The 25,104-nt window shown below is 36.8% G+C and overlaps 1 protein-coding gene across 2 annotated transcripts in view; it reads left to right on the plus strand.

Annotated features, from left to right (window-relative positions):
• Positions 1–25,104, plus strand: part of SPECC1L (sperm antigen with calponin homology and coiled-coil domains 1 like) — a 69,945-nt gene that overhangs the window by 21,123 nt on the left and 23,718 nt on the right. For both annotated transcript variants that reach the window (XM_035341141.1, XM_035341139.1), the window contains exons 5-13: positions 1,271–1,478; positions 8,040–8,113; positions 8,618–8,793; positions 10,567–10,730; positions 12,429–12,520; positions 18,066–18,156; positions 20,046–20,129; positions 21,882–22,038; positions 24,860–24,962. In XM_035341141.1, coding sequence (XP_035197032.1) covers positions 1,271–1,478; positions 8,040–8,113; positions 8,618–8,793; positions 10,567–10,730; positions 12,429–12,520; positions 18,066–18,156; positions 20,046–20,129; positions 21,882–22,038; positions 24,860–24,962 — 1,149 coding nt within the window. The remainder of the gene's footprint in view (positions 1–1,270; positions 1,479–8,039; positions 8,114–8,617; positions 8,794–10,566; positions 10,731–12,428; positions 12,521–18,065; positions 18,157–20,045; positions 20,130–21,881; positions 22,039–24,859; positions 24,963–25,104) is intronic.

Consider the following 25,104-nt stretch of genomic DNA (forward strand, 5'->3'; position numbering starts at 1 on the left):
TAACTGCTTGGTTACTTTTAAAAATACCTATATTTAACATCACTACTTATGTCCAGGGGCAAACTTGCATGTTATCTTAAATACTGTTTGAATTTTGTGCTTAAATTGCGTGCCTTTTGCAAGAGTTTCAAGGAGTTGGTGCCAGACTGGTGGATGTCACTGAGAGGGTACCTGGAGTAAAGCTCTGAGGTGATAACCCAGCTATTGATGACTTGTGGAGCCTTTCACAGATGTAGAGAGAATATTTTAAAGTTTCAGCTTATTCAGGTTGGTTCAATTAACTTAGAATAAACTAAGGATAAAGAACGCAGAGAAGTGTCGTCTTTTTCCAATCAAGAAATGCCTAATTGAGGGAAACAGGTATTTTACTAAATATAATCAAATTTACTAAATAAAGGTTTTAGTTTTAATCGAAGAAAAAAAAAAGCTTTTAACTGATCCTTAAGTATGACAAATACATAAAGGATTTTGCTAATCATCCATGCAGGAACAGATTGTGTGTTAATTATGCTTTGGATCAAAGAGTTTGAGTTCTAGAACAGCTATTTTGACTTAAATGAAATTAATTTATCTAGCAAACGTAGTTGTTATGCATTTGAAGGTATATCTTCCTGATGAGAAAATTTGTGTAACATCTGAGCTTTATGTTAGTTGCAGATCAACATGTTACTCATGATGGTCAAGAGCCAGTTAGAATCAACCTTAATTTGAGATTTAAAAAACTAAAATAAAATTTTAGTAATTAAACTTGGGTAGTGCTATTAAAATAAATACCAAAACAGGTGATTTAAAGTAGGGCATTTTGTGGATTAAAATTGCTGCTTGTGTTGACCTGCCCAAAGGCATGACCCTAATTTTTGCTGTTGGGCATTGGGAGTGAATGTTAGAGACTCTGATCTCAGCTTGTTATTTAAGATGCAGTTTCATGAGACAGGGTAAAACGGTCTTGCTGCTTCTGAAAAGAAGTCTGCTACCTTTCCCTGTGCGTTGTTTTTTTTTGTTTGTTTGTTTTTAATTAAGCAGATTAGTGGCTTCTAAGACTCTTCTTGGAAATACTTTAACTCAAACATCATATGCACAAATGTGAAATTTGCTGCTAGGTTAAGAAAATGAATCCTCTCTCAGATCCACCGAGCACTAAAACTGATGCACAAAAGAGCGGACTTGTTATGGTTGCAAATAAAAAAAAATATAAGTATGCTAGTTACAAAATTCAGTGTGTTTTAAAATGCAGTCAATTTAGTTATGACACGTGGTATTTCTTTTTCAGGTCGAGGATGAATACAGAGTGTTCCAAGAAGAAGCCAAAAAACAAATTGAGGATCTTAATGTGACTCTAGAAAAACTTCGGACAGAGCTAGATGAAAAAGAGACTGAGAGAAGTGACATGAAAGAAACTATCTTTGAGTTGGAGGATGAAGTAGAGCAGCATCGTGCTGTGAAGCTTCATGACAATCTCATCATATCTGATTTAGAGAGTAAGTGTTACGAGTTGTTCTTGTGAGAGAAATGAGAACTTAAGAACAGAATGCTGAAATAGTGAAAATATTCTCACTTGTTTTCTGTATGTCTGAATTCAAGTCAGACTGGGCTTTACAGAGCCCTTATAATGCTAGAAAAAAAAAAAATCAGGTTGGCTTTGCTTCGCCAGTCCTGTTCGTACTTGGTGTGGGAACGAAAACCTGTGAAATGAGAAGAAACATGTAATCTGACAATGCTGTTCTCAAGGTGTTTTTCAAAGTAGGAGAATGTGTAATTACATGCTTAATAATAGTGTACTACTTGTGTATTTTGGAGACTAGATGATTGATTTATTTTTTTTAAGAATGCTCTCTTTTGAGTGCCCAAATATCAGGATTTACCAGGTAGCTTGAGAGTGTGTGTAACTGATGATTTCTCCCACCTGAAGAAAGATCGTTTTAGTTGAGAAGTGGATAAATGGAAGTCCTGAAAGTTGGAAATATCAGAGTTGACTTGACAGTAGGGATGTATTATGCATCTTTTCCTGCATAGGTTTGCTCAAGTCATGAAATTGACCTGTGAACATAAAAATGAGTCTAACAAACTAAAAGCAAGTCAAAATAAGACATCTGTTGACTCACTGGAGAAGAAACTGTTGGAGCCTGTAATGAAATTCATGTTTACTGTATACTTGTCTATCTGTCTGTGCCTTAGTTCCCTCTCTGATCTGAGACCTGTTCAGACATTCCTACCACAGGCTGGAATTCTGCAATTAGTCTCCATCTAAACAAGAACTTGGGCAACTGTACCCTGTGGGAGCTGTATTTGCACAATACTACTCAAATATGTGCTATGCTAAATAAGACAGTGAAAAAACAAAGCATGATTCATTTTCACAGTGAGTGAAATGTTCATAGAAAGTATTTTAAATTTGTCTGCTATCAAAGAAAAGGTAGTGTTTAAAGCAAGCCAAATTGATTATTCATCTGAAGACCAATGTCTTCAGACATGTGGCTGTCAGCTTAGTTTCCCCAAGCAACACTTCATTATCTTGAAAGACAATCACTGTTTCTCTTTATAAAATCGGTTTAGGGTATTTATTCTGCTTTTTTTCCCCTCTTCTTTGCCAACACCAAAGCAAGGTCCTTTTTGGGAGCCAGAGCTGAGGCACATGGTCAACAACTCTGACATAGGTCCTGAAGTCATTTTGTAGCAAACACTTAAAGATGGAACATTGTTTTTTTGTTGTTGTTGTTTTTGTTTTTTCAAGTTGCTTTTTTTTCCCGTTGTCTTAACTGAAGTACATTCATACGGGAAACAGCACCACAGTCAAGTAAACATTTAGGTGTTTACTTAGTAATTCCTAATTACAAGGCAGTTCTAATTTTTAGATGCTTTTGCCTTGGGGGTAAGACAAATGGTTTTGACAGATGTCTTGTAGGAATGTTTCTGCAGTCTCACAAAATAGCCATCAGATATTTCCCTTTAAAGGGTAAAAAACCTGGTGGAAAAACTTCTATTTGTGCTGAATTTTTCAGCAACAATTGCAGTAATCTGTTACTCATCTCTCTAGAAATAGTTCAGAAAAATTAGCTGGACTGATAGCCTGGTGTGATTTGGTTAGGGGGGGGAGATCAGTGTAGTTATAGGCAAGAAGAATAGTGGCATCTAGTGGCCATAGGAAAGGATGGCACCCGAAAAATAGTATTAATCTAAACAAACAAAAAATAATGAGAAAAAAAAATATCCACAACTTTATTGGACAGCTTGAAAGCGCTGTTTATTATGGGTTCTCCGTTAAGGATTGGACAGGAATTTCTTGGTGGTAGTCTCTTAAGCAGTGAACGTGTAAAATACGCCAAAATCTTGCATTTGCCTAGGGGCAAATTTGGGAGAGTGCCTAATGGTAAAGTCACTGCGTGAATGAAAGTGGTGGTAAGACAACTGATAAGTGACAGGTATTAAATAATAGAAAATTACCACTGAAAGAATTCCCAGAAGACAGGCTTTACAATGGGGGTAATAGACGCTTCAGAGATGAGCTGGCATTCAATTTAGTGGCTAGTCAACTCTAAATGGTAACGCAGGAACACGGAATGAATGCCCCAACGCTGTGACGTGGGACATGCTTCATCGCAGGCTTTCCAAATGCTAGGAAGAAATCCAAGGGACATGTAAGGAAACATTTCACAGTGATCAGAATACAAAGTTCCCATGTTTTAGCTCTTACTATATGTGTGCCTGCAGAAACGGTGATCTCTCCGGTAAGGACAGCAGGATTTTGGCTGGGCTGACTGAAAGCACCCAGTGTGCTCCTTCCGTCAGTCCCCATGCAGCAGAACCTGCGGTCAGCACAGCTGAACTTGGTACTGGTGGGATGAGGAATTGTAAGCAAAGTGATTCCATATTGTCTCTAAAAAACAAACATTAACATGAAAAAAAATCTTAAATTTCTTAAATTCCTTAAAAATCTTACATTTCTTTAAAAAGAAACATTAACATTAAATACAAAACATGTTTGGTATTTGTGGTAAGTGTGCTGAGATGAAGCAGCCTGTGGTGGTGGTGGTGAGGCTGGGAGAGGGCAGGGGAGGGAGGACGGCAGCGGGATGGGGTCAGGCACTGCACTAGGTGGCGTGGTTGCTCAAGTTTTCATGTGTGGTTTGGAAAGTTTTCAGTAGTCAGGTAGCAAAGCTGTCAGTTTGTCGTCTATGGTGACTAAGGGGGTGGAAAGGAATCCTTTTATTCTTCCGAGAAGTTAACAAATGAATTTGTGGGGAACACTTCGTATCCTGGTTTGCAGAAATGTGATGTCTGTGGGTTAACTTATAAGTTGTCAGATGGTTCTTCCAAAGCCTGAGAATACTTGTTGTGTGTTCTTATCGTTGTATTAAACGTAGCAGTTCTCTGTCCATAAGGATTTAAGTCAGAACATCTTTTGGACAAGGGTAGGTGAGTGAAAAGTTTGATATATCCAGTGGTCAGTGAATAAGCAGTTCTGTTGCAGGGCTGGCAGACTTAGTTTTTAATGCTTTATATCTCATTTCAAAAAGGATCTTGACAACAGTTATGAAAATAAATTCTTACAAATAGCATTTTGTTCTTTCCTACCATAATGTTGGCAAAGTCAATTGAGTGTTGGTTTTTAATTGTTGTTGTTGTGTTGTTTTTTTTTTTTGGCTAATGTTGGACACTTGAGACGTTCATTTGTCTTCCTGTATAGACCTCCTGGCTGACAGGGGTCAGCTCAGAAGCCTAGCAGATAAGCAAATTGCCTGAGCCTCGGTATCTTTGTGAGCAGTGCCTCTTACTTTATAAGGAAGCTGCAGATCTTAGTAACTGCTAGGCTGATAAAGCTCTGTATAGGTGTCCTAATGCTGGGATAGCCTTTTCTGTGCTCCTAGTACAAAGCAAAACAAAGTAGCTAGTACAAACACTCTGAAAATGCCCTCTGTGGATCTGTCTGTCAGGATGAATTATCTAGCATCACCTATCGAGGACCATAATGTCATTTTGCGAAACGGCTGCATATTGTACACATTTAAACAAACAAACAAACAAAACCACATAAGAAACATATCCTCATATTGTAACTTTTCTTCTTTCTTTTTACAAAAATTATTGAAACTAAACCATTGAATATTCATACTAATTTTCACTTTGTAGTGAGGGATTCTAGCTGCTAAATGTAACTAGTAAGAGGTACAGTATGCAGCAATACTTTTTCTATGACATACTTACAGAATAAGGATGGCATCCTATTCCTTCTTCCTGCCTCCAGCCCTAGTTTGTAGTTTTTAACGCTTGCAGTCTGCATTTCTTGTAACTTATTTTGCTACCTTTTAAAAAGCAAGGACTTGTCAAACTGTGATTTAAAATGCAGTTGTAATTGAATCCTGCAATAAAACATAAGCAGCTTGCTGATTTGTGTATTTGCTATCTTTGGTTATCCTATTCATTTATCACAACGGTTGCCTTGTTCTTACCTCCAGACACTAGTTAATTCTCCTTTTATCTCAGTCCTCTTTCTTGTCTCCTTAAAAGGAGGAGACTGGATAATGGTAGAAGGGAAGCACCTGCCCCACCATACCGCACACTGCAGCACAAACAGGTACTGGGGGTTTGTGCATATTACAGAAGAATTAGGGAGGCTGTGAAGATGCAGAAAGGACGGATACCATAAAGCAGGTGTGCAGAGGCTGCTGCCTCTCTGCCTGCTCTGACGGATGGAGTTCTCAGGCTGCGATCGGTGGCACAGTGCTAAGAACGGAGTTCTGACTGTACAGGGTGAAACAACCTATCTCAGTCTTAATTTCTCACTAGGTTTCAAATTCCTGCAGTTGCTAAATGGTAGTTCTGTCCAGTCCTATTTTTTCAGTCTCTCTGTTGGATTTGGGGTGGGGGAATGGCTGTTTCCAACAACCGCTGTAAAATGCTCTGTATTGTTTATAGTAACTGCAGAATATTCAGACCATTGTGTTTTACTTCAAAGCATAAATATACTAAAATTTAATGGTGCGTTTCATATCTCACAAAAGCTCTAAACAATGGTATTATATAAGCGTTAACTCTGAATGCATTTATAGACTGCTTTGCAGTTATTTTTAGGCCAACTACAGCTTCTTTTTTAGTAGTACAGGTTTTATTTTTAAAAACATTGTCTGTGAACTATCTGTAAAAGAGAAAATGTTCACGCTCTAGATTCCATTTCAAAGTGCTACTGGAAGCTCTAGGTTATGTTGACTTGCTATCGCTGTTGAAAATTACATAATTTGCAGTGTTGGTTTTTTAACATTTGTTTGAAGGAAAAAATGCTGGGGAGGGAGAGCAACTTGTGTAAGTTTGATCTAAAGCTAGCATCTAAGTGCTGACTTCAGCTCAGCCAAGTTGTACATAAAGAGAGAAGCTAAAAATTGGAAAGCTCTGCTTGAATAGCGTGGTAGCATGTGGCTTGGTTGGCATGCTCTGCTAGGCTTTTCTTCAGAACTCAAAGATCAGTTAGGTGGGCCTTAAAAACAGCAGTCTTGTAAAGAGGAGATACGTAAAGAAATGTGTCTAATTTTGGTGTTTCAGCTTTTGCAAGCCTGAGAGGTTATCATATTATCAGGCCAGTTGAGCTCTGTATCATTCTTGTAAAGAAATCCTTTGTGGCATTTTAAATCATTTAAAGCATTTAAATCATTTGTGGCCTCTGAAGTTGGGACCATTGAGGCAAAGTTCAGGAAGTTCTTCTAATGAAGAAACCAGAAGGATTTCCATCATTGGAAAGTTAAAATGTTCTTATGAACATAGTTGAGACTCTTGAATGTACACATCAGCATAAATCAGCTTGTTGCCTTTGATTTGAACAGTGGAAATGCTTACTGTCTTCTATTTCGTCTGCCGCAGCTTCATCTTTATTGTTAGGAAAAGCTCTTTGACAGAAGACAAGGGGTACTGAAGTTACAGGCTTACTTGGGAAGATACTGGTATTGATGGGTATTGGCAGAACAATGACTTTGAGTAAACCCTGGGTTCGGTGCTTTTCCTGAGGCCTGCGAGCCAAGTACAAATACTGGAAAGCGGTTCATCTTGGGAAGTCAGACACACCCAGCCTGTGTCAATTGGTCTGTATGTGCTGGGCATGCTTCAGGCTTTCTGTGAAAAGATCATTGCTAATACGCAGTGAAAACATTTGCTCTAAGCAGATCTTGAACCTGAAGTAGAACCCCCAGTTAATCAGTTGGTCAATTGTTTTTACCTTTTGAAAATAATCAAACGATGCTATGGAAATGAAACACCTTAGAATCCAAGGATCAGTGAAGTGACATGCTAATTAGAAATTTATGCAGTGTTCTTCTTCATTAGTTGCTTAGCTATAAGAATGGAGTAATCAATCACGCTGTCCTTTCGTATTGAATCAAGTAACAAATGAATAATAATTGCAGTTGCCAGTCTGTCAGACGCCACATTAGGGGTAGGCGCTGATCAAGCTGCATTCCCTTTTGTATCGCTGCTGACAGATTTAAGGGACCATCTCTTTCATAACATGATCTCATTGACTGTTTGTCCCTTCGCTGTAAATATAGCTTGTTTCAACTTCATATAACAGCTTGATAGACAGGAATGTAAGGATTTTATCCCCGTTGAAGGCATAGCAGTGGGTGTTATGTCAGCTGCTTTGTGGTGGAGGAGTAAATTGTAAATCAAAAGGCTTAATGTATCTGCAGCTTGAAGAGGAAAAGCCCCTAGATTTAGGAACCTTCCATGTTAGTCTACCTACCTTGTACATACTGTTTTCGTTTGCTGTTTGTTATTGCTTTGTCATTTTAATGTTGTGACATGCAGAGAAGAGACTGGGATTTGTATAAGAATTGATCTGGTTTATGCCGTTCCCCTACCAGTCATAGAGCAGTATATTCTTATTGACGACTTCTGTCAAATTATTTCTGATCATACGATTTTTCTCCAGATGGCTCTGGTTATAAAAAATGTGTTCTGTAAGTTTTTAAAAACACTTACAGATTGTTTCAGTTACTATTTCTTAAGCAAATAGATCCCTAGATAAGATCTTACGGGGATTTTTACTTTCTTTTCAGATACGGTTAAAAAACTTCAGGACCAAAAGCATGACATGGAAAGAGAGATAAAGAATCTTCACAGGAGACTCCGGGTAGGTTAATACCTAAAAACTCAGTAAGTAAAAACTTGGAACGTCATAAGACCTGCATGTAAAATTGTGAAAAAGTGGTATGGCTGGATGTGATACCAATACAATTACTTTGAGGAGAAAGACATCACAGGGGAATGTATTTACTAACCTACAGAGACTGAAGACTACTTCTTAAAAATTCTGTGTCATAGAAATATGGTATTGGGCTTGGGAGAAAATCTTCGTAGTGAAGAAAACAAATACGCATTAAACTATGCATGAGGAGATGAAGGAACATTATCTCTGTTTCTAGAAAAAAAAAATCACGACCTTTGAAGTTATTTCCTGCAAAACTTGATCAATGAAAGTTGTAAGCTATGCTATGCATTATGCCAGAGATGAGTGCCTTTATCAATCCTCTAAATTGTTTCCTGTAACAGCAGAGGGAAAATATGAGTAATATGGATAACTTTAACTTCACAATTCTTGCTGCTGCTTTTAATGTAGAGTTTTATTTACTTATAGGAGGAGTCTGCAGAATGGCGTCAGTTCCAAGCTGATCTACAGACTGCAGTGGTTATAGCAAATGACATCAAGTCTGAGGCCCAGGAAGAGATAGGGGACCTAAAGCGTCGATTACATGAAGCTCAGGAAAAAAATGAGAAGCTCACTAAAGAGTTGGAGGAAATAAAGTCACGCAAGTATGCACAAAACAGCAGGGATATTGTCTGTTCAGTAGGGGGGTGCAGTTTTGGAAATCCAGTACATTAACTGTTACTGAGGCTCTGGACATTTGTAAATTCTGTCACTGTAAAGATGTGTATTTCAACAGGCTGCTTTATGCAGGCTTTCAGGAAGGTCAAAATAGGTAAGCTTAGAAGAAAAGCATTTGTTTCCTTATTTTGCATACTATTTCTTTAGAATATTTAGTTTGGCACTTCTGTAAAATCAGGTTGTGATGGAGGATTTTTTCCGGTTAACATCTAGACTTGATTTAATTTTCCTCAGCATGAAAAACAAGCAGAGTGAGCTTTTCTGTACCATCATTAATACTTCCCTTTAGTAGCCATGGCTTTTGCTGTGATTGAAAATACAACTGTAGCTTTACCTGAGAAGAAACCTTCCTCTGTGTGCATCTTGGACTGTTTTCTTTCCACTGATAATTGTTTCTGGAAATAATTAGAGGTGTTTTGTATAAAAATTAACTTTTTAAATAAAACATTTCAAATTATGATGTATTACAGCTTGAATTAGGTCATACAATTAGTTAAAAACTGAATCCTATTTCTTTCAGGAGTGTTAGTCCTCAGTAACTCCATAGAATAGCAACATCTTGGGCAGCACCATTTTAATCCTGACTGCATTGTCTCTAACGATTGAATAGCTTACAAGTACAGTAATGATGTTTGCAATGTGTATGTGTTAAGTGTTTTTTTTGTTCGTTTGAGCTATTTATAGGATCCATTATACTTACCTCCAGTCCTACTTCCTGTGTAGGTTAGGAAAAAAGTGTGGGAAAAACATGATAGGGATAGGGAGAGCAAACTGCAAGTAGAAAATTACCTGAATGGCTGAGTGGTGGTTGTAAGCCTTCTTATTTGAAGTAGGATCACCAGAGTGAGAAGGGTGAACGTTAATACATTTTGGCAAGAACTGTAATTATTCAATTACTCCTTGAAAATGAACCTTTGAGGTTACAGTTGCACTTTTGAAGGTAGAATTAGCTTGCTGACTCTAGTCAGTATATTCCTTACTTGTCTACATACACACAGCATTCGACTCACTGTAGGCAAAGAACAAGGAGGCAATTGAAAATGATATAATTACTATATTGGAGGGAAAGTGGTGAGAAACTGTATTACAACATCTGAAGCAAAAATCAGACAATGTTTAATTACTTCAGGCTATAGAAAATAGGCTGCTTCAAACCTATTTTTTGTCTTGTGAGTGACAGTGAATACCATAACCACGATAAATATTCTATTCTAAAATTCTAAAGTTTTTGCTTCAAAACAGATTTGGATGCTGCCTAGAGATTAATGCCAGATATGTATTATTCTCATCTCCTTACTCTTGATTTAAATTGTTTTCTCTTTGTGCAGGTAGGAAAAAAAATCTCCCCTCTGAGCTGATTATTTTCATGTGGTGAAATCTTTAAGCCTCAGTTTTTCCATGCATGCATCTATATGTATGTATTTGAGAGAGGAACATAAATTTAGCCTTAAATAGAGCATTGATTTGATAGATTTTTTGCCTAGTGCTTAAGCTGGCTGGCTGGCAAACAGTAAGAACTCCTACATTGGTAATTTAGGGTGATCATCTATTCCTAAATTACAGTGGAAAGAAAACTAGGTTAATGACTGATTTTCTTGACCATAGATTTTAATTTGACTTCAAATTTGTATTGATTTTGTAACACTTTGCATGTTAAGATGTTTTTTAAATGCCTTAAACAGGCTGCATATTGATTTCAGGCAGGAAGAGGAACGTGGCCGAGTATACAATTACATGAATGCCGTAGAGAGAGATTTGGCAGCTCTGAGACAGGGAATGGGCCTGAGTCGCAGATCATCCACCTCCTCAGAGCCAACTCCTACTGTAAAAACACTCATCAAGTCATTCGACAGTGCCTCCCAAGGTAATTATTTTCAACCAATGTAGTGTCTGTGCTATGTTATATTTTTGGGGTATTTTGACTTGGATGGTTCTAATGGCTTAGCTAATTCAAAGGTAAGTTGTTTTATTGTACCATCATGATTTATAAGTGATGGCTGAAACAAATCAACCTAAACTTGATCTGTTGAACAAGCACAACAGTTTGTTCACTGTGGTTAAGGGCAAGCATTATTCTTTGTTTTCTGTTTTATCTTCACTGCTGCAGTGCCAGTGTTTCGTATGCTAGATGCTTTGATTCAGTGCTCCCATATATGAGAAATACATAAACACACAGTACATAATTGTAGCTGGAATCACAGCTGACTTCAACCTTCCTATTAAGCTGTGTACTTAACGTGCCAAAGTAAGCATTCTAAAAGCTATGGAATAGCTAGAGCCAAGTTAGTTTCTTTTAATAACTTATGTTTTCATAGACAAAGTGCTTATGAAAGTTAAAAATAAGGTCCAACCAACATCAGTATTAGAAGATATAAGGAGTATTTTCTGAAATGAAAGGGATCTCACTGTTGAGACAGTGAAGTTCACTGTAATTTTCTGATTGTGAAAAAAGGTACTGTTGTCCTTCTCTATAGATGAGTAGAATATGGAAACCAAGCATTTCTTCTGAAATGAGAAACAGGTTTTACGTTCGATTGCATGTGAGATGTTGTATGGATTAAAACATTTTCCTCACCAAGCCTTTTGGCCTTAAATTTCACTTATGATAATGCTGTTGTGACCTTCTGAAGTAAAAAGACCTTGCTGGAAGTAGACTATTACCAGAGGGATTTACAGTACCTGTGTTGTGCGTGGCAAATCGATATTTTACACACTTAAAGCCTAAAAATGTAGTATGCTATAGAAGCATCTCTGTACTATTTGGTGATTCTGTAAATAGTTCTATTTCCTTGCATATTTTCTTATTTCATAGGTATTTAGTTTTTAATTTCCTTAAAGTTAACTTAGAAGGTTTTCCAATCTGTTCTTGAATAAGGTTCTTTCTTGCCAGAGTTTAGTAAAACAGTAAATTCCCCCTACCTTCTTTTCACCTTTAATTTTAAGCTGGTATCTGTTGTCTTCAGCACTCATGCCTAATCATGCTGTTTAGGAATCAGATAACTGACTCAACCAGCTCAGTATTTGTCTGTTTTCATACTTATCTAATCATGATATTTATTTAATCCAAAATTTTGGAGACTTACGTAACAGTAGGCCTATATTAGCTATAGACTATGTAGTACTGATGGACTTGGATTGAAAATGAGAAAGGAGAAGCAGGTGACAGTGGATATCTTTCCTGTCTTACTGTCCCCAGAGCCTGCTACCATCTCTTTAATTATTTGGAGATCAGAGAACTAGCAATGCTATCATTTACATCTGCCAAGGTAATAGCATCCTGCACCTTAGCTGTGTCCACCCTGCAGTAAACTTAAATATGTTTTTACCACGGATAATATATTCAAGACAGAAAATGAATGTAATTACAGAGGAGTGAACGTGTAGGCAAACTTCTGAATGATTTTGCAGGTAGTTATTAATTGAAATTTTTAAAGATGTGATCTGGTAAAACCAGTAATGTAAAATACAAGGAGAGTGTTTGCTAAATGCAGCCAGTCAGTCTCCTTGTTCATTGCAAAATGGTGCAATGCTCATGATGGTTTCCTTTCTGTGTTTCTGCTAGTTCCAAGCCCTGCTGCTGCCACAATTCCTCGCACTCCCTTGAGTCCAAGTCCCATGAAAACGCCCCCAGCTGCTGCTGTTTCCCCTATGCAGGTAGGTGTTTTATGACTTTGTGAAGAAGAGCATGTGAAACTACAGCCATTACTATTGTTTGGCTTTGAGGGAACGTAATGATAAAATGCTCCTTCAAGTAAGTAGCTACTAAAATGTTCAGTCTAACAAAAGGGTGTTTCCCCAAGGAAACCTTAGAGAAAATGACACTTAGACAGCTGTATTAGAAATGTAAAAACTCCTTGGTTTTGATACAGATACAGCCCATGTCTCTTCCTTCCTGATCACTGCACCTAGGGTCCACGTGGAAATATCTCCTTAAACTCTTATTTTCTTGTAAGAGGTTATTATAACTTAGGTATGGTTTGTTACATGTCCTGTTTGTATGACATCTGTTTAAGCATTGCAATTGAAGAAAGAGTTACGAAACACTCACGTACTACATGACTTCCTTTGGAGTCCGTCATGTAGAACCATATTGTAAATACAAGATTTGGTGTAATTTGGAAATTCTTGTTAAATATTCCCAACCCTTGCTATTCCTGTAGTACTGAGAAGTCTGCGAGGAAAACTTTATCTACATTCCTTAGTTTTAGACTTGCTGTTTGTCAGTTGTTAGTCCTGTGCCTGGAATGGAAACAGCAGTAATCCCCTTCAGGCAATGGACTCAGATCTGTGCAGAATCTGTCAGCAGTCATCAGTACAAATGTATCCCAAGTTGCATGGGCTTCTGATATCAGACCTGACCAGAGAGGAATGAAATCATTGTAAATTGATTATCTTTGTGCATTTTGTACAGACTGAGAGTTTTGTCCAGTTGCTGATTATACTGTGTATTTTGTGCAGTCCCCTTTGAAGCTTTGTCCATTTATTCAGCTGCTACAGGAGCCTAGGTACATTTAAGATTGCATCATCAGTAATGCTCAGCCTTATAGATCACTGCTGTTTTTATGATCTCACTAGTTGCATGAAGAGAGATTTCAGCAAAAGCAAACAAGCTTAAGGACAAAGATGGGACCAGATTCTTGAAAAAAAGTGTTATGTTTTACTCCTTTAATGTCAGTAATTCTCCTGTTGCCTTCAAGATATTGCTTGAATGACTTTTTGAGAGCTTGTGCTGTGGTTCAGTCACTCCTGACAACACTTTTCTAAATTATTTAAATGTGACATTCTCTGACATGCTTTGTTTCTATTGATCTGTCTCTATATTTCTGTTTATTTCTGTGCTTTTGTAGGAAGAAGCACACTTAATCTCATGTTCTGAAAGGCTAGACTAGAGCTTTGGCAGACAGAAGACTTCTTGACCAAGCCTAAGGCTTATTTAACTTTATTTACCTGAAAATTAACCATGAATCACAATGATGTATTAAAATACTGCAAACTTGCTCAAATTTACTGATCTTATTTTGTTGTACTGTTTGCCAGAATTATTTGAGTCTTGAATTCTGGTATAGAACCAAGTCGTTAATAGCTGGTACTCATTAGTGGGAAACATTGACTGAAAAACAAAGGGGAAGGCATGTAAATGGAAACAGCTTCTATTGTCTCTTTTGATGGTAGTGGTTTTCTTGGAAGTATTTATCCTGAAGGCAACTGGGATTTACGATCTCTGTTATGTAAACTTCATTTAAAGAATATTTTCTGATCAATACCAGTGCTGTTCAGCTATGAGTGCAGAGCACAGCACTGTGTGGGCTGCTGCAGGGAAAGGTGACTCCATCCCAGACAGACCCAACACAGGATCAAAAACAATTTTCATCTTTTCCCTTGCTTCATTTTCATATTACTTCTTTATTTTCTACTCGTCTTCTATGCATTTTTTTTTCTTTTTGCTCTCTTGTAATTGAAAAGCAGTATTTTTATAAGTAGTCACCATGTGAGTTGATGTAGAGGCTCTCTCATCTTACAGAACTCATCTGTGGTTTAAGATCTTGAGTAAAGGTGGAAGAGATAATCTTGGTATGAGTGTTGCCATGCAACATTATTATGCCATATCATGAATCTCAGCTGCTTTTAAATGCAGTCACACGAGAAGTATGAAGTGGGCACCTGCTGAGAAACTGACATCGTTTTGATATCACGATAAGATGGATTGTCTTCCAAAATGATTCTCCAAGCACAGATGCATTGATATGTATGTGCTCTGTGAATGATGCAAATCATTTCATTTTTGTATTGGACTGTGACATGAATTTCCTCAGTCTTCAGAGGTTTTGCTTGGTTTGTTTATTTTCACAGTAATGTGTGCATGGATAAGGGGAGAAATACTTTTTAAAAAAATTTGCGATTGAAAACAAACAAAACCCTTCTCTGGCTTTGTGTTCAAGCCCGTAGTGGAGCCTAGTGGTTATTTACCATAGCTTAGCAATATTGCAAAGCAGCTGGGAAAAAATGTATAAGAAGATTGCTTTTCATAATAGAAAATAACCCTTCTGGCATTGTCCAGATGTTTAGCGAAAAATTTTGCGTCTGGTATTCCGCTAAGAGTGTCCAAAGCAGATGCCTAGAAAGGAGTGTAAGGACAAAGAGGTGTAACTGCCAACTTTGCCGAGTACTTTCTTCTTCAGTTTCGTAGTTGGAAGATCCTTGGAAGCAGACATGGGTTGGCTTCGGATTCCCTGCTCACCAGTGGATGTCCAGCTTTGCCTTGAACACACAAACAGAGTCTAAGCAATTCAGAGTCAGGCTTCCACATTGTAACTACTTAATATGCAAAGAACCATGTTTGTTTTGACATTGCCGTGTGTAGGTACATGGGCATAAATACCTTATTGAAGTACTGACGTACAGAGTGAAGTGCAAAGTACCCATCAGGAATAGGTACTTGAATAGTGGTTGAAGGTCATGTTTCTTTCCATAGCCAATAGCAGATGCAACAATTAAGAGTCAAAATATTTGGAATTAAAGGGATTAATTCATCCTGTCATGATTCTGCCTCAAATTTAGAGTGTCAGATGCTTGTTTTTCACTTTTTTTCTGACCTGTGTGCCTGTTCCTCTTCTGGGGCTGTTACTTGTCTTACAAAAGAAAAAGAAAAAATCGAATGACTAATAGCTAGCTAGCAGAAGCTAAGAATGGCTGTGGGAAAATAACTGTTGATAATCTTAACAACTTTAATTGTATCAGTTACTGTAATTACATTATACAGAGACTAGTACATAAAAACATTTAATTTAACTCCAAACAATTTTCTTCATTACATCCTGTCCAAAGTATTCCTTAAAGGTTCTAGCACTTCCTTCTGCTAGACCTCAGTGTAGGATGAACGGGAATGGGGAACACAGATGGCAAAGCATCTTTTACTAATTTCTTTCCCATTGGTAATTTCCATGGGTAGCCTCAAAAGCATATGATCCCTTTAAACTTTTGATCCTGTTTTATTTAGTGTTGAGGAATCTGGACACTGGTGTAAAGTACAAATGGTGTTTAGCAACTGAACAAGTTTGGGTGTATTTTTAGTTGAAGAAAAAAAGCTAAAAGGGATTGGTAGCATCCATACTTGCTCCATTACACATCAGATGTTTTTTGTAAATGAATGAATGCAAGTCTGCAAATTCAGCAGGTCACTCAAGCAGAAATGTTTTTAATGCTTGTAAAATGTTTCAGAAAAAATTACTCCAAGAGACACTTGCACACTACTACTGCAAAGATACTGCCAAGTGGAACTTGATATGCAAACCTACTGGTTGGATCCTTTTCCTCGAATTTCCCGAGTCACTACGTTACTATTGGTAGTTGTAACAGGAAGATATTTAACAAGGAACTAGCAACAACGAAGTTAAGCCCAGACTGCAGTGTCAACAGGAGCAAAAAGCAGAAAAACAAACAGCTTGTATTATAACGAGGAGACAAGACCAATAAGTAGCAAGTTATCAGTTGAGTAGCACGGTCGTTTTCTGACAATATCCGTAAAGGATGTTTGTTTTTCAGTGATACCTGGAAGCTGAGAAAGTGATAAAGCTCTACGGTGATCCAGCAGTGTGCCTGCTCTCTGTGTACCTTCCTTTCCTGGCCGAGGTTCTATACTGCTCTGCCTTTCTAATGGCAATCCCAAAGCCAGTCAAAACGACGTTTTTTTAACCTCATTAATTATTGTAGTTGTTTCCTTTATTTATATATTGGAAACAAATACTGTCATTTTGATACAGTCCTTAATTAATAAAAATAAATAAAAATTCTAAGAGGGTGAAATGAAATATATAGGTAGTGAAACTTATAGGTAGTGAAATATATAGGTAGTGAAATAGCAATCCTTACAGGAAGCTGTTGTAGGGAGCACTGTGCAAGGCTCACAGTTACTGTCCCTTTTATTTACATGTTTAGAGGAATAATCTGTGGTGTACATGAGGATTTTGATACATCTTAGATTGGATATTAGGAAGAACTTCTTTACTGAACGGGTTGTTAGTCACTGGAATAGGCTGCCCAGGGAAGTGGTTGAGTCACCATCCCTGGAGGTCTTTAAAAGACATTTAGATGTAGAGCTTAGGGATATGGTTTAGTGGAAGATTTGTTAGCGTTAGGTCAGAGGTTGGACTCGGTGATCTTGGAGGTCTCTTCCAACCTAGACTATTCTGTGATAAATTGATTAAATTCTTCACGCTGTGTTTTGTAGTTGAACTCTTAGATGTTGATAGTGGTTTTCTCTATTTGATTTCTAGCACAAAAGCATAATTCTAGTTTGGCCCTAAATGATAAATAAGTAGTCCTGTAATCTTGCCTGTGCTACAGGATGCTGCAAAGTATATAGTGTGAACTTCTGTTTATCACAGTTTTGGATATGTCTGTCTTGCCTACATGATTTGGCATGAGAAACATCTGAGCTTTATTATTTTATGAAGATAAGGCACATTTAACCTTCTCATCTAATCTTGGGCCAGATGGAGAGATGAAAGTTTTCAGGATAAACACATTACTGGACTTACTATGATTAAATATAGGAATCTAATGTAACAGGGTGAATAAAGAATGTAATGTAACTTGCAATAGCCTCTTTGAAATCATTCTTTTTTCAAAAGAAAGCAAAACCAGAAAGCACAAAACCCATCTGTTGACAGTTTCCTTAAGTCTTCAGCACTTGGATATAAGTTTCAGGAAGTGTAGGGGTAATTACTGAATTGTGCAGTTTTTATTTGTGTGGCTTTTTATTTGTGTGATAGTAAAAAGCTTATTTCAGTGTTATCCGGTGGTTATTAAATTGTGTGCAAGATGCATCTGTGATCACACACTTGCACTTCAAGCTGCCAGAAGCTATGAATTGCTAAACATTTTTATGTAAAATTTGAAAAGACGATGTTAAGAAGATGATTTGTGCAGCTTTCCTAGCAATAGTTAAAGCCGAGGGCAATGATACTTCTCATTGAGAGTGAGAGGGAAAGCCTTCATTAACCAGTCCCCACGGTGAACCATGTCGTAAAAAAAATAGAACAAATTTCTAACAATGGTGTGGACAAATGAAAAATGATATTTTGTTTTATTTTTCCCCCTTGGAAAGAATATTTAGAAGTTGTATTTTGTAGAGGGTTTGTTTTCTTCTGCTTGGTTTATATGTAGCAAATTGTTTGACACAAGGATTTTTCTGTTTCAGAGGCATTCCATAAGTGGACCTATCTCCACTTCAAAACCCCTTGCTACACTGACAGACAAAAGACCAAGTTACGCTGAAATCCCTGTACAAGGTATTCATTCAAGTTCATTTCAACTTCTCAGCAATGCTAGTAATTTTTCTATTTCATGTAATATTCAGATCATTATCATATTAGGTGCTTCTTAAGCAAAATATTTTGACTTTTAAATGCAAAATAAGAAATGTTTTTATTACTTTTTCATCACAAATGGTGACGTATCTAAAAGATCGTTTTTTGAGTTTTCAATAAAACCACAATTACATCCTAATAACTGGGCATTAATATGCTTTAAGGTGTGTATATAAACTGAGATCGCTTGCAAAATCAAGACAAGATGCTTTTAAGGATATATCATGCTGCTGCTTTCTAGATTTTAAAAATACACACCTCTGGGGCTTCATTATGTGTTGTGGTTTGTGTGTGTGTGTGTGTTTCAAACCAGGATGATAGTTGTCGTATTGCATGTGAATAACAAAATATAAACTAATTAAGTATTGAATCTTCAGGAGCCAGGTGAAAAATGGAATGGAATTGAGTGTTGATTTATCTGTTTTCCAATATTTCCCTGTTGTGTGAACTTTGTTTTGTCTCTGAAAATGTTCACAATGTGCTCTTCCTGTGAGAGTGAATGGCTATCATATGTTGGGCGTAGCTCTCTGATTTATGCCTGTTTTATTTTTTTTTTATTTTTTTGTAGATGTTTCTTAAGATAATACCCAAATGACTCCAGACTGAATATTTCCTCTCAGTTTGGTATTCCTGAAGTCTGATGTTTTATAAAGGGTGCTTTTTTTCTTTTGGTAGTATTTCATAATAGTCCGTACGTGCCAGATTTCCTTCTTGCTTTTGTTGAATGCATATTGAGGTTTTGTTCAATACAGCTGGAGTTTTAATTTTAGAAATGTTGATATTTTTAGTAATATTGAACTGCCTTTCCAAGAAGATAGTTTAGGATTCTTTAATTGTTACAGAGTTCATGGGTAGACATAAGCTTAAACACAAAATCAGTGGCATGCTTTATGTAGTTGCTGTGTTTTCATTACTATTAGTTAAACATAGGAGCAGGAAAGCGTTCCGATAGAGAATGTGTCTGACAGAATTCCTGTTTACGTGTGTGTGTGTGTGTGTGTGTGTATATAAAAGCAATGTATGTTCCTTATGTCATGTTTTCAACTAGTGAAGTGGGTTTAACATTTTATTTTGAATCCTCGTTCACCTTTTTCATATTTTTGTATTCAAATTGCTGCCTTGTAATTGTTTCTACAGCAACATGAGTATGTAAAATTTATGCATAAAGTTTAAAAGTTTTATTTGAAGGAATATTAATTTTAAATGGTAACTAACAAAAGCTAGTTTTGATTAAATGCTACATAAAATTAGTTTTGCTGAAGTTTGGTTCAGCCTTCTGACGAGTAAAATCAGTCTTTCCCTATGAAAAGTGAAGGCGCCTTTTTGACCCCAGTTCATGGGAAAGTCAGGAAAGCAAGTTTTTATTTTTTTAAAAAAAAAAAAAAAGTTACCAAACAGACCAAAAAAGGGGGGTAGGATGACACAGAACCAAACAGTTCACGACAGGGACAAACCAATCTGCTTTACCACTCCAAACTGAATGGCATATCAGACATTTTTTCCAGTGTGCTAAATGGGGAATCCTTGCTTGGACATTGGGTTTTACAACTTTTTTTTTTTTAATAGAACAGGGCAACTGTGAGAGAAGCCGTACTGAAAAAGGAATAAAAAGGTCATGATGTGTTTGTAGTGAACTTCATTGGTAATGAGCAAATTTTAAGCCTTTTCTTTCATACAGATAAAATCTATTGCTCTCACTAAAGCAACCAAACTCAGGCATTGGTAGGCAATATTTGTGATGCATACCTAAAATGTCTTTCTTGAACTGCAATCTTTGCTAATGGTGTTCTGTCTTCGTTTTCTCTGTCTAGAACATTTGTTGAGAACGTCTTCTACCAGCAGACCAGCATCTTTGCCAAGAGTACCTGCTATGGAAAGTGCCAAATCTATTTCGGGTAATACCACGTTTTCTAGACTAATAAAATTAGGAACTCTCAATTCAGTGCTGTACTTAAAGATGTATTTTACTTTGTCAAGAGAGACCTTTTGTTTTCAGACCATTAAGGTCTTGTGAAAAGATTGTTTGGATATTTAGAACGGCTTACTTTTCAGTGTTTGAGTTTTCTGTTGAAGTATGCGAGGAAAGAGTTAAGTCTGATGGTTTAATAAATAAATGTAACTTCATTGCATCAAGTGGAACAGATTTTTTTTTTAATTGCATTTCTAGTGTCCTAATTGATGAAATAGAAATTTGCACCAAGATACTATACTGTATTGTTGAGTGTGAATCATGCAGCAACAGCTAACTTGCATGTTCCAAGAAACTCTACCTGGCTGTTACCTCTGACTGCTTGAATGTAGATTTTTTTTTTTTTTTTTTTTTTTAAAGAGGGCGAGGGAGACGGAGAAGCATATTGTCCATCTCCAACTGAGCTATTCCATTTTTGTTTGTGAGAAGAAGTATTTTCAATGGGTGGAGAAGGTCTCTCCTTTAAAATTGGAGGCGCATTATTCTTTTTAGGTAACAAAAGTATATTTGTATGTTACCTAATGCGTGTTAAATATTTTCCCATGTTATCTAGCAAAACTTCTACCCCTTCTGTAGGACAAAAGAATGTTTGCAGTAAATCATTTTACAATAGTCTATTTGGTGACTGGCAGAACCTACAAATATTTCCAGTTTTTACTCTTGGTGGTTTCTGCGTTTTGCTGTTAACTGTTTTTTTTTGTTGTTGTTTGTTTTTTAAGAATTGAAAAATACAAGTTTAAAAAGGCTTCTAGAGACAAATGTTTAAGATCTGTAGCACAAATAGTGGGATAATGTGAAAATGATACTTCCTATTAAACTAGGCAGAACTGATTTGAGAGGCATATATATGTGTATATACATATTTTAAAAAAAAAACAAGCCTATATTTGAATAAATGGTTTCAGGGGAAAAAAGTGGTTTAGCTCATTTTGATTTATGCTGAAAACCTCCACCCAAAACAATTTTTCTCAACTTCTTGTGTCTGGTATTTATGAACTAATTTACTTGCCATAAGTCATTAGAAAATAAGTCTCTGAAATATGTGGGGAGTTACTGTTAACTGGGACCTCTTCCATGTAGAGAAAACATGACCATTCTACAGAATGTAATGCTTGCTCTTTTTTTTTTTTTTTTTTGACAAAAATATTTTGTCCTGTGATTAAAAAAAAACAAAACTGATTTTCCTCTGTGGAGTGTTGTTGGGTGGTCTCAGGTCAATCTTTAATTTGCCTGCTGGTATTCAATTCAAGTCCAGAGCATCAAGTAGATGTCAATTCTTGATTAAAATTAAATGGAAACAAAGCAGCTATTAGCTAAATTATTTTTTTCTTAGCTACGTAACTGCATGGGCTAGAGAAAAAGTGTATGGTTTGATGTTAAAATTTATTTTCATTCATGAAGTCTTCCAAATGGATGTAATGAAATATCATAATACCATTAGATGTGTTCATTGAATTTTCTTATGATACAGCCTGTATGTCAAAACAAAATGTTGGTAGTGTACTTGAAATACTTGATACTCCTTAAGTGGTAAGTACCAAGAAAAATGTCAAAGACTAGGACTGTATATGGATTTCCTTTCATGGTTTCTGAACTAACACTTGTTAGAGAGCACGAGTAAGTTCAAAAGGTTTTATGTTTGCAAATGATCAATATATGGATGTTTTTCACTGTATAGTGTCTCGAAGAAGTAGTGAAGAAATCAAACGGGATATCAGTGCACCTGATGGAGCATCTCCAGCATCTCTCATGGCGATGGGTACCACATCCCCACAGCTATCACTCTCATCTTCCCCTACAGCATCAGTGACCCCTACAACCAGAAGTCGAATAAGGTAAAAGCCCTTTTCTGTTATACACCAAAAAGTGTTAATTTCATAGCTGTTTGCATATATCTAGGATATAGTGTTGGCACCAAGACTGCAGATTTTACTGCCACCCATGCAACAACAATCTTTGGAAACAAAGTGCTCCCTGCAGTTCAGTATCCTTTTTAGAGCTTATATGGTCAATGCCACGATTTTATGCTCCACTAGAAAACCAAACTAAATAATGTCACTAAATAATAACATCACATAAGTTAAATATACCATGAAACCAAATCCAAGAAGTGAGCTACAGCGAATTGTAAAAGCCTTCCAGAGTGGCTTGGACTTGGAGAGAATGCGATAAACTTTAAATTTAGTAATCATAGCTGAGGACAAAAAGCAGTATGTATGACTGAGTCTTAATTCCAGACACTTCTGAACAGTCAGGACTGAATGGGCCTGTGTTGTTTGTACCATACTTGAAATCATAATTTAAACCGCAGTAAGAATGGCCAGGCACCACCTCTCTTATTAGTATGATAAAAAGATAAACTGTTACATATAGGAAAAGGTTTAAATTTATCAACGTTATCAGTTACCTTCAAAGTATTTAAGCCTTATGTTTTGCAAGTGAAGTATGTACATAGTCTTGCCTCTTAGATTCAGAAACTGACAGACAAAAGTAAAATGACTTTTTCAAGCCTATTTGACACAGAACTTCTTGAGAGTTTTTGTACTGCAGAATCATTAAATCCTTAATGTTCTGAGACATTACAATATGTAATAATTACATTATAAAATTGTGAAGTTATTTACAGCTGTGGATGATATTGAAAATGTTTTCCTGAAATCAGTTGCAATGTGTCTGTGTTGATCTTTTCACTGTGCAGAAATTAAATTGAGTTTGGATCTGTGGTTACCTTATCAGCAGTAACATATATTGTGTATCTTAGCACTTAAATGTAGACCAAGAACATGCAGAAATAAAAAAGACTAAAAGACCTGTATATGAGCTTTGAACTGGTAGCATAAAATTGCATTGATGTCAGTCTGCAGACTGTAGCATTTATGTGGCATTTCAGGATGTAATGGTACAGTTATAATCTTGATAATAAGCTGCCCAAGCACCGCCTGAAATGCCAAGCCCTACAACAGGAGGAGCAGTGCACAGTGCAGCGGTGGGTGCGTAGAGATGAATGGGCTCTCTGGAACACTGCTCACAGTGCCGCTGCTGGACTTGAGTGTGTTTTTGTGATTGAGTTTCTCTTTTTTTCCCCTACCTTTTTCTGAAAGTCGTGGTAAAATAAACAGTTATTGCTATAGTTCACTAAAACAAATATTTGAAGTTTACTGTTCCTGTTCTAGTTGAATCTTTATTGGCTCTGTTGATTTCGAATTAAGTTAACCTAACACACTAACTTATAAGATTTATATGTCAAACTATTTTTCATTGTCTCCATACAACATATGCTAATTTATTTCCTTTAGCTGTGTTTTCATAACTGAGAGAACTTGATATAAACCACGTGCATTACTGGAATTTGAGAACAGGCTGTACAGCTTCTCCGTGGCTAAACAGTATGGGTTAGCATAGAGAAGGAGCTTGAAATTTGAGGCCTAATAGGTTGTCCCAAAGCTCTGTGCTGAAGTTCTCATAGTGTTGCATAATCTTTGTTGTAGATTAAATATGCAGTCCCATCATTAGTTTTGATGACCTTCTTTGACCTCCTCTGAGCCTGGACTTCAGTAAGGCCTTTGACATGTCCCCTGTAGATCCTCAGGGAAGAGCGGTTGATGTTTGGGCTAGGTGTGCAGACAGTGAGGTGGGTTACAAAATGGCTGAACGGCTGGGCCCGGAGAGTGGTGGTCAGCGGCTTAGGGTATACTTGGAGGCCAGTTACTAGTGGAGTACCCCAGAGGTCAGTACTGGGTCCAGTTCTGTTTGCCATCTTCATTAATGGTCTGGATGATGGAGCAGAGTACACCTTCAGCAAGTCTGTGGATGACACAAAATCAGAAGTGGCTGATGTGCCAGAGGGTTGTGCTGCAATCCAGAGGACTTTGACAGGCTGGAGGAATGAGCTGAAATAATATATATTTATTTATTTTAATCTATGTGCTCATTTCTGAAGCCTAGTTAAGAGAGGTTTCTAATACAAGACTCAAGTGGAAGAAATGGTCTACCTGGATATGATCATTCTTGCCTTCTCCAGTCTTGCCTTCAAGAAGAAATGACTTAAGACAATTTGATACTGGAGGTGAAATGAATTGATTTCTTTATTGAAATGAGCATTATTTAAAAAAAAAAAAAAAAAAAAGAATCATTATTGTGCCAATGTATCAAATAGCAGACCAACCTAGCAGATCTGCCCCCACCTTTTTGAGAACTCCAGTTCTCAGGCAAATGCTCTGTTAATAACAATGTGCAGCTAATATGCAAACTTGTTGTTTCAAGGTGACATTTGTAATCAGCCATGAAATGCAGAAGAGATAGCATCAGTTTATTCTCTTTCTAAATACAAAATAAAGTCACTAGAGTTAGCTTAATGGTTCAAGCTGGAACTTGACATGTGAATTGAATTTTCTAAACTCTTAAGAAAACATCATTGAGAATTAAATACCTAGAAAAAAGCTTAGTGTGGGGAAAAAAAAAAAAAAAGATTTGCTAATGAAAGAATTTCTCCAAAATAATTCTTAAGTCTACAGGTATTTGTGTATTCCGTTTTTCACTCAGTAATGCTGCACCTTACTACTTTCACTGACATTTTTTTTTTTAACTTTGCAACATGTATTTCTGTTGTCTAAGATTAGTTACTAGCTATAAGTTGTGCTTCTTCATTGTTACTAGGGAAGAAAGGAAGGATCCCTTGTCTGCCCTAGCAAGAGAATATGGAGGATCCAAGAGAAATGCCTTGCTGAAGTGGTGCCAGAAAAAAACAGAAGGCTATCAGGTAACTGCAGAGTTGTTTAACATAGCATACTTGTAGCTGCAACAAATTAGAAGCTGCCAATAGCATAAGCCAGCTTGCTCCACAGTTGACTGCATAGATTGCAATGGCACTGGTATGTACTGTACTCTCTTCTTGGAACACA

This window comes from Oxyura jamaicensis, chromosome 15 (genome assembly GCF_011077185.1).
Source record: "Oxyura jamaicensis isolate SHBP4307 breed ruddy duck chromosome 15, BPBGC_Ojam_1.0, whole genome shotgun sequence".
Taxonomy (NCBI): domain Eukaryota; kingdom Metazoa; phylum Chordata; class Aves; order Anseriformes; family Anatidae; genus Oxyura; species Oxyura jamaicensis.